At 42.7% G+C, this 12,330-nt stretch overlaps 1 protein-coding gene across 2 annotated transcripts in view; it reads left to right on the top strand.

Annotated features, from left to right (window-relative positions):
• Positions 1 to 12,330, top strand: part of RASGRF2 (Ras protein specific guanine nucleotide releasing factor 2) — a gene marked incomplete at its 5' end in the record, with an annotated part of 164,424 nt that overhangs the window by 89,401 nt on the left and 62,693 nt on the right. Inside the window, 3 exons of one of the 2 annotated variants that reach the window (XM_081132240.1) lie at positions 1,207 to 1,289; positions 5,539 to 5,787; positions 6,349 to 6,611. In XM_081132240.1, coding sequence (XP_080988366.1) covers positions 1,207 to 1,289; positions 5,539 to 5,787; positions 6,349 to 6,611 — 595 coding nt within the window. Of the gene's footprint in view, positions 1 to 1,206; positions 1,290 to 5,538; positions 5,788 to 6,348; positions 6,738 to 12,330 lie in introns of both variants that reach the window. The other variant, XM_081132239.1, reaches the window with a different exon arrangement.

The raw sequence follows: 12,330 nt of genomic DNA, 5'->3' as shown, positions 1-12,330 counted from the left end.
TTCTTAAATATTGATTTCAGAGAAAGGAAGGGAGAGGGAGAGAGAGATATAGAAACATCAATGATGAGAGAGTCATTGATGGGCTGCCTCCTGCACGCCCCCGACTGGGGATCAAGGCCGCAACTTGGGCATGTGTCCTGACCGGGAATCGAACCCCAATCTCCTGGATCCTAGGTCGATGCTCAACCGCTGAGCCACGCCCGCCAGGCAAGAAAACAAATTTTTAAGGAAAAACAAGTATGAATGTGCTGATATACTAAATAGACTGAATAGTCAAGTGTTGCCAGCGATCGGAAGTTTCTTGTACGCATGGTTACTTTCATCAGACGCTGGGGCCTAGGGGAAACCCTGAGCGGATGGCCTACGTGAAGTCACTTGGCAATCAGCTCTTCACACCACTTAATTGCAGTCATAAAGCACCCCATGGTGTTCTGGTTACTAGAAGTAATTTCTGATTTTAAATCTTTTTTATTTTGTTTCCAAAGGGAATATGTATAATTCAAAATAAATCCTTCTCTTATCCCAAGTAATTGCAAAGAGGAATTTTAAATTGATAAAGCGTAAATATAAATAAAGAAGACAGAGAAAATTAGCAAAAGTTGCTGAGTGTTCTCTATAAAAAAAAAAAAAAAAAAAGAGAAGAAGATGAACAGGGTTTGCCATGTGCCAGGCACAGGAGAAATAGCACAATGCGTCCTCACCAAACCAACATGGTGCCAATAGAAACTGCTAGAGAGCCTGGTAAAACGTGGGCACTTATTGGCAAAAAACAGGCAGCAGGCACAGGGCTCGCTAGGGAAGGAGAAGGCGATTTCTTCTCAGGAGGGCAGAGGCTGACCAGCAGAGGCAGAGGACGCCCGGCCCCTGCAGAGCGCAGCAGGCCTCTCAGTGCGCGCCGGCCAGGGGGCTGGGCCACGGGGTCGGTCAGAGCCCATGGGGAGCACATTGAAGGAAAGCGTAGCCCTTGTACCTGCCCTCAGGTGCTGGCCAGCTGCACAGTTTTGGTATCTAGACCTTGAGTCTGCTCATCATTGTCTAATGTTTACCTGTCATTGTGTGTGTGTGTGTGTGTGTGTGTGTGAGAGAGAGAGAGAGAGAGAGAGAGATGAGAAACTAAATTGTTTTGTGGCTATAAACAATTCTGGGAATATATGATCTGCCTAGGTTTTCATGTGGGTTGTAATTGTCTATTTTTTAATTTCACAGTGTGTGGACAATATTCGGTGTAATGGCTTAATGACTATAGTGTTTGAAGAGAATTCCAAAGTCACTGTGCCACATATGATTAAGTAAGTGCTATAATACTCTCCCTTGCATTTTATTTAAGATCGAATTGGTAGAAGATGTGAAACCCTGAATAAAATATTGCTTCAGTAGCATTCGGCTTCATATTGTGAATGTTTCTCGACAGCAGTATGATAATTCATGCCATGCCATTACAAATAAGACTATCAAAATGGTTTTTCAGATTTATAGTTTATTGACTCACAGTGCAGGAAAATTGTTTTTCATACTGTTACATATGCCTTCACTCAGGATAAAAACAGAACCTATAGAGATTTTCAAGTTCAGCATAAAAACTTGTGACAGCCAGCTGTGTCCAAGGTCGGAGGGTGGATCAAGGTATGTCAGCTGCTTTTGGCGTCTTCCCAGTGGGTGTGAATATTACTACTCAGATCTGTTGTAGAAATATGGTTAGATTTTGAAGACACCTAATAGGAATCATCTGACTTTTCCATGGAACCATCTACCCACTGCCTCTGTATGGATTTGTCCTAGAGGCGATTGCCCGGGGCTGCCATCCTGTTCTCTCTCTGTTTTCTTAACAAAGCAAATCCTATAATTTAAATTGATCAATAGGGAAACTATAGTTTAAAATGGGAAGCTGTATCAATAGCTATATGCCATAGCTTTCTGTATTAATGCTTTTGTCTCTAGGTACTTTTTTCTTTCCAAATTCAGAAATTATTTTGGTAGTATTTTGAAGCTGACCAAATTATTTCTTACTCTCATTCTCTTGGTTATTTGCATGCCAAATTCTAAGAATAAAATGTATTTTTAAAAGCAGTTCTGTTATATATATATATTTTTAATTTACATAAAACTAAAAAAAGTTTTTCTTCTGTGCCTTTTTATGTGGATTTTTGGGGGTCTGAGCTATTTATGCTAAGGCAATAAATAACATTAACTTTCCTCTTCATAAGTATTAACTATATAATTAGCATCATTCCAAAGGGTACAGATTTCAAAATATTAATTATTATATTAGATGAAGGCAGAGTACATTATACTAGTGCCATAATTACTATAGAAAAATACAAAAGAATGATAGTATTTTAAATTACTAGTTAAATTTAAAAATATTCAGAGTAAGATTATTTTAAAACTGTAGGGCAAAGATTTCTTTAGTGTTCAGTTTTCTAGGTTTTTAGTTTAGTCTAATTCTTTAAAAACCAGATTAGTTAAAAATGTGTGATGCTAAGATTAAAACCAACTATGGAATATTAAGTCAAAAGAACCAAATTATGACTTAGTTTTAAAATTCACATTGTCGGGTTAGAGTTTTCTTACTAATTTTCTACCCATAAGATTCTTATTTTAATATTTCACAATATAATATATATTATTTTTATTTGTTTAAAAAGTACTCTCCTGAAAGTTAGACAGTGTGAAAGCCCCAGCTGCTTTAGAACAAGACTATGTAAGTTGGACATTGAAGCCAAGTTACAAGCTCCTAAACCCCAAAGAAGCTGTATACTCACTATTCATACATTTTGTTGACTTTAAAAATTAATACAGATAAAAACTTTAGTTTTGTGCCTGACTGGTTATGGCTGGCACCCAAATGCATCTTCTGTCCCCTGTAATGGCAGCTTGACCAGTGTTCACGCACTGTCTCCTTTGCATATCTGCCCCCATGCAGATCAAGACTCTCCTGCCTTTGGGTGCAGAGGCGACACCTGAATGAGTAGGAACCATTCTCCCCTAAGGACAGAAACCTGTGTCTTGGCTGTAAGGGTATCTGTTAGAGTCACACGTGTTTTGACGCCATGTGTACTACACTAGATGTATACTCGGTGCAGAGTTTCATGTATTTCATGTATCTCTTGCTTCTGTTTTTCCCTGTCTCACTGAGCCTGATTCTCCTCAATCAGAGAAAAGAGGGTGATTTTGCAATTTCTGTTCCTTATGATAGTCTCCTCGTGGCCCTCTTCTACCCTAAATTCTGTATTCTTGCCTTCCTGTGCACCTCCCTAGCAGTACACTGTGAAGAAAAAAAAAAGGACATTTTGCAGAGTTAAAAGAAAAGTTATCCTATCTTAATCGTGCCTTGTCACTGACATGGCATCACTTTGCAGGCACTCACTTCCTTTTAAAACTTACTAATTATAATAGGTGATATGGATTTGATGTTTTAAGATTGTTTTTTTTTAAGTGTTTACCAAAAAGGAGTTGTTATCATCATAAGAGACTTAAGTAACACATTATATCTTTCTTGAGAGTCCCTGAGGAAATAAAGACCTTGTTCAGTGTAATAAAAGAAAATGAAATAATTTCATAATATTTAATTTCTTTACTTTAAATGAAATGTGATTATGATTTTGAAGGACAGTGGTGTAATTAGTTTTGTTTTAATTTCATGTTGGCTATAACATATTTTTTCCTCCCAGTGTTTTGATTAAAGTAATTATAGTCAAAATAGGCAAATCTCAAAGTATAATTAAAATGCAAAATCTTGAGATTTATTAGGTGAAAATATCCCTCCAAATGGTGTTTTACATTTTATGTATATAGGTTGAGACCTGCTTGCTTTTAATAGTTATTAACCTCAACTTTCCTAGAAAATAGAGTTCTTTGGTAGAAATGGGAGAAAACATGGTCACCTCAGTCAGCCACCTTCAGAAAGTCTGACTTATAAAAGTTTCTAAGGCCTTTTTTACAAATGAGAAAATAAAAACCATAAAAATACAGTTGGTTGAGGATCACATAGTGAGTGGGACAAAGAGCCACGCAGTTTTCAAGAATCTCAAAAGATGTACTTGTGCATTTTCGAGGTCAGTAATGAGACTAAAACCAGCAGCCCGCCCTCGGTCCGTTCCTCAGCGGGGCCCAGCGGCTCATTGAAAATGCCATTCAGGCCCGCAGATGAAGTGCTTCCGCCTGCACTGAGCATCCTTTGGGGTGGGAAGTTTCCAAGAGCGAGCTAAGAAAGCTATTGATTCCTTTTTATCCCAAAGAAAATAAATATACAATTTGAAACCCCTCCGAGTGCTGAAAGGGATAATTGAGGGACTCACAACAAGCCAACTGGCTCTTAGCAAGCAGTCGCCTCACTGAACATCACTGGCCCGGTAGCGTCCCCTTAATCAAGTGGCGAGACCCAGGGCTTCAGTGACCGCCTGTCCCGAGAAGCGCAGTGAAGGCCAGCGGGCATCTCAGGAGGGAATGTGGGGCGCAGGGCGGTCCAGCGACGGCGGGCGTTTCTCTGAGCCCCACTTGGATTCAGCCTCTGCTTCCAAGTTGTTCCTGTTGCCACCTTTGCTTCTCTGCCGGCCTCTCTTGCCTTTTTCGCCAACCCACACGGGCGGCGGAGGGCCCTGATCGCGGCGAAGGCTCCTGAGGGCTGCTGTGTCATTTGTTACTTTTTAAGGGCATTTTTGATATTCTGATTTAAGGGCATAAGCAAAGCCTTTCCTAAATAGGGCTTTTGGCCTCATTTTCCTATTAAAACATGATTGAACTAGAGAGAGAAGGGAAGGGTAGCAGATTCTGCCACCCCAAATATGCCACTTTGTTATATTGATTATTTTGAGAGATAGGAACATGAAAAACAGCAAGTGCTTGGAGGCTTTCTCTAAACTCCTCTTATCTGCCTAAAGACAGATCCTCCAAAGGGAACTTAATTGTCATAAATCCCTTTCCAGAGAGTTTCATCGAGCAGGAATGACTGACCCTTATCACAGGAGAGGAGACTAGAAGTCGACCCCACTCCCAGACAAACTGTCACACACTATTTTATCTCCCATCTCTTTTTCTAAAGACCCATTCATCTGTCCAAAAAATCATTTAAGTTGCCACCATTCCCACCCCCCTTCCCTGTTAAGATGGTGTTTAATCCTGAATCTAAGCCACCTCGGGGAGTTACTCATTTCTCCCTGGGTATCTGCCATGTATCCATGAAGTATCCATGTTAATAAATTGTTTGTTTTTCTCTTGCTAATCTGTCTGTTATTACATTAGACTCAGCCTAGAACTCAGAAGGGTAGAGAAAAAATTATTCTTCCTCCCCTACAGAAGGAATCCACAAAATGAAATGAATGTTACCTTCTCCACAATCAGTTCTGACCCTCCTAAATTATAGTGGCATATTCGATGTTTTCATCGCCCTGCACTGTTGTATGTAATGTGTCGTATCAATCTCTCTTATCAATGAGATGGGAGGCCTGTACACAGTGTGTGTTTACCAACCCTCGAATACTCAGTGGCCGAGAGGAAGCGTGTCCTGGGTTTGCTCTCATGTTCCTGCTTTGTGCATAGGTCAGATGCCCGTCTTCACAAAGATGACATCGACATTTGCTTCAGTAAAACACTCAACTCCTGCAAAGTGCCCCAGATTCGTTACGCCAGCGTGGAGCGCCTCTTGGAGCGGCTGACGGACTTGCGGTTTCTTAGCATCGATTTCCTCAACACCTTTCTGCACACCTATCGTATTTTCACGACCGCAGCTCAGGTGCTGGCGAAGCTCTCGGACATATACAAGAGGCCCTTTACCTCCATCCCTGTCAGGTAGGCCCCACCCTGCGGAGCTGCTTTGAGGGGATTGTCTTGCCTTAGAACTTACCATGTCCCACCAGTAGAAGGGGGTGAGTAGAGGTCACATATAGGTCCTGGGGGAAGAAGGTGAGAACCCTGAAGTCCCCAAGTGGCCTTTACTTGCTCTGTGATTATTTGGAAGCTGACTCCATGATTTGAGGCTTTTCTATTTTATTTGTTTACAGTTGTGCTTATCAAACTTTAATATGCACAAGAATCACCTGGGTGTCTTGTGACATTCATAGGTCTGGAGTGGAGCCTGAGTTCTGCATTTCTAACAAGCTGGCTGGAGACACCAATGCTACTGGTCTTGGACCAGAGTTTAGTAACAGGAGATTAGACGTGGCCTAAAAAGTGTCTGTGTACCTTTGGCAAGTGCATGGAATACAGGCAGCATTGAAAAGAAGGAAATCCAGCCACAAAAGTGAGATGATATTGTGGCCTTTTAATGTAGGGAGCATGTTCTTCAATGACATCAGGGGAATCGTTTCCACTTGGCTACAGTCTGTTAATAGCTTTTGCTCATATTTTCAGATCACTGGAATTGTTTTTTGCTACCAGCCAGAACAGCAGAGGTGAACATTTGGTGGATGGCAAATCCCCACGCCTGTGTCGCAAATTCTCTTCCCCACCACCCCTAGCTGTGTCCAGAACATCCTCCCCAGTGAGGGCCAGAAAGCTGTCCTTGACTTCCCCCTTGAACTCAAGGATAGGCGCGCTGGACCTGACCACCGCCCCGGCGCCCGGCAGCCCCGCCGCCACCCGCAGCCCCGTGGCATCCCCGCCGCCGCACACTGGTAAAGTACCGTTGGATCTTAGCCGAAGCCTTTCTCCTCCAGAACAAAGCCCGGCATCTGTAGAAGAGCATGTAGCTAACCCCCGCGTGGATCTGTGTAACAAGCTAAAGCGAAGTATTCAAAGAGGTATTGTGCAGCCGCACGCCCCGCGCCTGCTGGCCACCTGCTTCCCCACCATTCCCTCTGGAGCCCTAGTTCCCTTTTTTAATGACTCTCCTACTTCTGCATAGAAAGTAGAAAGTACGCAGTGGGTAGTTAGCAGAAAAAATTCCTGTAGTTCCCCCTGGCTTTTGTGGGGAGGAGAGCAAGGTTAGCTCTCTTAACGACCTCTACAGTGCAGGCTAATCGCAGTCAACTGTCCGTGGAAGAGCATTACCTGAGCCGTAGGTGCTTCTGGAAGGTTCTTCGTGGAATGTGATTAAAGCTGGTTGCGTAAAGAGCCTGCCTAGCATGATACTCTGCACAGAGGTAGGTTGTGGGCACTTCCATCGATGAGCCTGGCCCTCTGAGCCTTCATCTCTTGTCTGCCTTAAGCGCCCTTACTGCTTCCAGCTTCCCTGCGAAGGGCGATCTAGCCTGGACGCGTTAAGATGGCTTTTTTAGTTTAGTTACCAGGGCAACACTCCATATTACAAGGGAGATATGGGGGGAAAAATCAAATCTGAGAGTGTTTATTGTCCATGGCAGCCAAAATGGTTCTTAAGAAGGTGGATTAGGTGATTTGTTTTCCTGATTAAATTCTCTAAGGACTTCCTATCATACTTAAGGTACATTCTTCCTGCCAAGGCCTTCAGACCCTGTGGTACTTGGATGCTCTTCCCCTCTCAACCCCCGCTGCTGCCATAGTCCCTCATCTACTAGGCTATAGTCGCATTGAGTTCCTTGTTCTGTCTCAGAAGCGCCTCAGTCATTGCTGCCTCAGGGCCTTTGCATGTGTTCTTCCCTCTGCCTGGACAGTTTTTCCCCATCTAAGCTCTATGAGATTAGCAGCCTTGTCTATCTTGTCCGCCTCTGTCTCTGCTCAGTGCCTTGGCCAGTGCCTGGCAGGTAGGAAATTTTTGTTAAATCAATGAATCAAGCAAAACTCTCAGTGAACTAATCAAGGGTCCTATGGCACATCACCTTACCTTCCTCAGCTTGGTGTGAGGTAGGGGTGGGAGGAGGTGATCCTTGTCACTTTTATAATCCAGTGTTTCTGTGATGTAAACAGAACAGGTTTCACAGCCAAATTAGCAAACAGCTTTATTTTTTGCTGTATAATAACTGATTTACTTACTGATAACAAAATAAAAATTGGGCAATTAAAGCGTCCAAATTTCAAGGAGGATCACCCAGATGGAAGCAGCGACCACTGCTTTTCTACCTGCTTGAAGCTTCTATGTATTTTCTAGCTCAGGGCATTTAAATAAGCTTCCTGAGTGAAGTACTTAATGGAATTTTAACTGGAGTGGTTGTCATCAAGAGTAGCACCCTTTTAAACAAGAAATTCTTTAATTAAATTGACAAGTTAGCAACTAAGGAGGAGGAAAGGAGGAAGATAATTAAAAAGTCATTAGAACAACAAGTTTCAGCAGAGTCGTGATGGGTTCTTCTCGGGAATAATGAGGCAGCACAAGCTGGCAAGTGCATCTGGGGTTCGGGCCAGCTCGGGCGCCTCCACGGACAGAATCACGAGGGAGGCTTGTCTCGGCCCTCCCCTCTGGGCAGAGTGCCCTGCGAAGTACAGGGGCTTCCCAGGTGCGGGAAGCTCTTTCCACGCCTCTATTGGATTGCAGTAAATAGACGAGAAATCTGGAGCTAAGTCTAGGTTCTCGTGTGATTGTGAATTCAGAGAGCTTTGGGAATAAGCATGTGTGAGACATTTGTGCTCCGAGGCTTTGGTTTGATTGCCCCTGGGGCTGGAATGAGAACACAGTAGGTGTGTTCAAGAGTCACTGCTTCACCTTCCTCTCTGTGCCTGTTGCTGTGCTACAGTGTCCACAGTGGTGAATAAGACGGTGCCCTGGCCCCTTATACTCCAGTCATGTGGCGAAGATGGACACCCCCTAACAAGAAGGGCAGGTACTACAGGAGGTGTAGGCAGAGTGCTCTGGAGGCTGAAAGCACCAGGTGATCGCGCCTGGTTGGGCAGAATCAGGACGTGTCACCAACATAAGCCAGTGGGTTGGAGGTGGGTGACCGTATGAGCAAAGGGCTAGTGTTAACCTCAGTGGTGAAAGCCATTTCTGAGAGCAGGAGACATCATTGCTTCTGAAGGGACAGCTTTTGTCCATTTCCAATGTCATGTGTGACTCCGCAGAGCAGACCCTGTCACTAGCCTTCCTAGGGCTTCCCAATATTGAGGAAACTTAAAAAAAACAAACCCAAAAAAGCCACTCTCCTAAAAAATCATTCTTCTTCTCCTTTTCGTTCTTCTTTACCATCTCAGCCATTTTTAAGGGCATGATTCAGTGTCGTGAAGCACAGTCATGCTGTGCTGCGGCTAATCTCCAGGACTACTTCATCTTGCAGAACTGAAACTCTGCCCACTGAGCAGCTCTGCATTACTCTCCCCCCAGCCCCTGGCAACCACCATCTGCTTTCTAAGCAGAAAGTAGCATTTGACTACTGTAGATAACTTAGGTAAATGGACTCATACAGTATCTGTCTTTTTGTGGCTGGCTTATTTCACTTAGCGTAATGTCTCAAGGTTCACCCATGTTGTATCATGGCCAGCAGTTCCCTTTATTTTATGGATGAACATTCCATTGTATATAGACATACATTCCATATTTCCTTTACCTACTCTTCTGACAGACATTGGGTTGCTTCCATCTTTTGCCTATTGTGAATAATGCTGCAGTGAATAAAGGAATGTAAATACGTCTTTGAGATTCTGCTTTCAATTCTTTTGGGTATATACCCAGAAGTAATATTGCTGGATCATATGATAATTCAGTTTTTAATTTTTTGAGGAACCTCCACATTTTTTCCATAGTAGACGCAGCATTTTGTATTCTCATCAATGGTGCACAGGGTTCCAGTTTCTCTGCATCCTTGCCAACACTTAGTATTTTCTGTCCTTTTGATAGTGTCCATCCTCATGGGTATGTGGTGAGAATTTTTCTTCTTTTTTGTGCTTTCTCAGAGATTTTATTTGAATTTGCTCAAGGCCTAGTAGTATTGATATCCAATTTTCTTTAACAGAAAAGCAAAAGAAAAATCTATTTCTTTCTGCATTTTAGTCTAAATACGTGTCACAGTTCTAGAGGTGCTCAGTCAAGCTGCCCATTGCCCACCATAATTAATTCTTTTACTGTAACTCAATAATTTTCAACCTGTGTGCCGCTACACACTGGATGCCACAAGAATTTTTTTTTTTTTCCACAAGAATTTTTAAAACATGCAATAACTGACTATTTAGTCAGGGACCTTTTGTTCCTTTAGATTGTCAAATAAAAAAATGACAACAGCCAACCCAAAATAGCCGCCCAATGTGAGTGAATCAAAATTATACCTATTTTTTGTCATATTGGTAAAATATATATATTTTGGTGTGCCACAGAATTTTAGAAACTAGTTTGTATGTGCCATGAGATGAAAAAAGGTTGAAAATCGCTGCTTTAACTTGTTACACACAGTGTGTGTTTTTTGCTTTAGTCACCAAGTTCCCTAATTCTGGTTTTCAGAGCCCAAGCCCAGAGTGCCTGGTGATGGCCCAATGCCATATCATAAAGCTTGTTTGGCCCACTGTCTAGTGTGATCACTGGTAGGAATCAGGAGTTTTTTCCCTGGAGCAAGTCAGACTCAGGGAGACCAAGATAAATGAGAAAGAACTGGATCAAGCTCTCAGGGAAGGACACTGGCAAAGGCTGCAAAGACCTGTCATTGCAGATGCTGGACAGAGGTGGGACCACTGTGGACACAGCTAGTGGTGACTAGAGAGCTTGTCATGTGGCAGCATTGATCACTTACAACCAAGGGCCTCAGATGGAAAGAGCCCATGGATAACTGTGTGGCAAAAATATTAGGTTTTCTCTTACATTAGAGAAATAGTTAAAGCTTTTCACTGAATTTCCTCAAAACAAATGGTTTGCAGTTAGATTTTCAAGGGTTAGTTTATCCACATGGTTCATGGGTTAGAAATGTCATCTTGCTGTGCCAGGTCCTGGCTAAGTGCAGAGCTCCTGTCACTCAGGGTGATGGGGAAGGTCCCAGATTGTGTCTAGCAAGGCCTATGGCCTGGGTAAAGTGCGTTAGAGCCAGCCTCCACTCCAGAGATGTCAGCAGCCCTGCCCACCCATTCACTCACCCCATTCTCTCTCCTTTTTACCGTGAATGCCCCCAGCATTGTCATTAAGCACTTTGTTCTTGACCACTTCTTTGCATCTCTATTTTTCCCCTTTCTGTGGCAGTCTTCTGGTGACTTTTAATGTATTTACTTCCCATCTTGTTCTTAAAAATATTTAAGGTGGTCATTCAAACAGGCACATGGTACAACTGGATTAAACATGAAACAGACAGGAAATCAGGCAATGAAGAAAAATTGTAGGAGGCCAAGGGTATGGTTAGTGAACAAATGAATACTGTGTGGTCCTCTGTAGTTCCAGAATTGCCCCAATTTTGGTTCTGAATGTAATTAATTACATGATTCCTATTGAAACCTAAGATAGATCGGTGTGCAGGCACATTTTTTGTTTGTTTGTTTGTTTGTTTGTTTGCTACTGAAACTTTAGAACAATTTATTCTGTGGGTCCTTGTCAAGGAAACCCTGCTAATAAGCAGCTTAGAATTAATACTGAGGGCTAGGGAGCTCTTTGGCATTTTTCTGAATGCTGGAACAAAGGAATTATAGCCTTAGTTTTTGTGTGTTTCTTTTTTAAATATATTTTTATTGATTTCAGGGAGAGGAAGGAAGAGAGAGAGAGATAGAAACATCAATGATGAAAGTCATTGATCAGCTGCCTCCTGCATACTCCTCACTGGGGATCAAACCTGAAACCCGGGCATGTGCCTTGACCGGGAATCAAACAGTGACCTCCTGGTTCATGGGTCGATGCTTAACCATGGAGCCACACCAACCGGGCGTACAGCTTTAGTTTTTAATTTTATTTTGCATTAGTATATGGTTAATTTTGGTCATAAATAGTTCTAGGAAAGTTGGGAAGGAAACACTTCTGTGTCAGTCTGACAAGTTCAGAGAGAGTGTGTGTGTGTGTGTGTGTGCGCGTGCAACATCTGTAGAAGCAAAGGGTGCTGCTGTGTCAACCCTACTGTCTAGCCTTAAAAATTCCAATGGGCAAAGAAGGGGGAGACACTGATCATCTGTCTTGAATTTGAAAGATGTTTGCTTGTGCTTTGCATAATGTTAACACTTAAAACAGTTGGCAAACTTGAATAAGAATCCTGTGCCAACAGTTTATACATTTTCTGCTTTTCACTTCAGGATACAGCTCCACACAGGCTCCACTGCATAATGCCAGCTTCACCTATTAGGCCAATGCTGAGGCCAGGGGTCTCTCTCACCGTGGGCCAGCTAGAGAGTTTCAGGGTGCACGCTAGTGACCTTTGTCCAATTTTATGTCATTGCAGTTATAATGCTGTCCTTGCCATAATACCTGGCGAGAAGACTTCAAATTACAGGAAGGGAAGGAAGAGAAATAGGAAATATCCTTAAAAATGTGTGAGACTATGAGCACGTGAGGGGAAAAAACAATGCAATTTTCCCCCTCCCGAACCC

The sequence above is a fragment of the Miniopterus schreibersii genome, assembly GCF_964146895.1.
Source record: "Miniopterus schreibersii genome assembly, chromosome: 3".
Lineage (NCBI taxonomy): Eukaryota > Metazoa > Chordata > Mammalia > Chiroptera > Miniopteridae > Miniopterus > Miniopterus schreibersii.
Note: the sequence above shows the minus strand (reverse complement) of the source record. Positions and strands in the feature narration are given on the sequence as shown.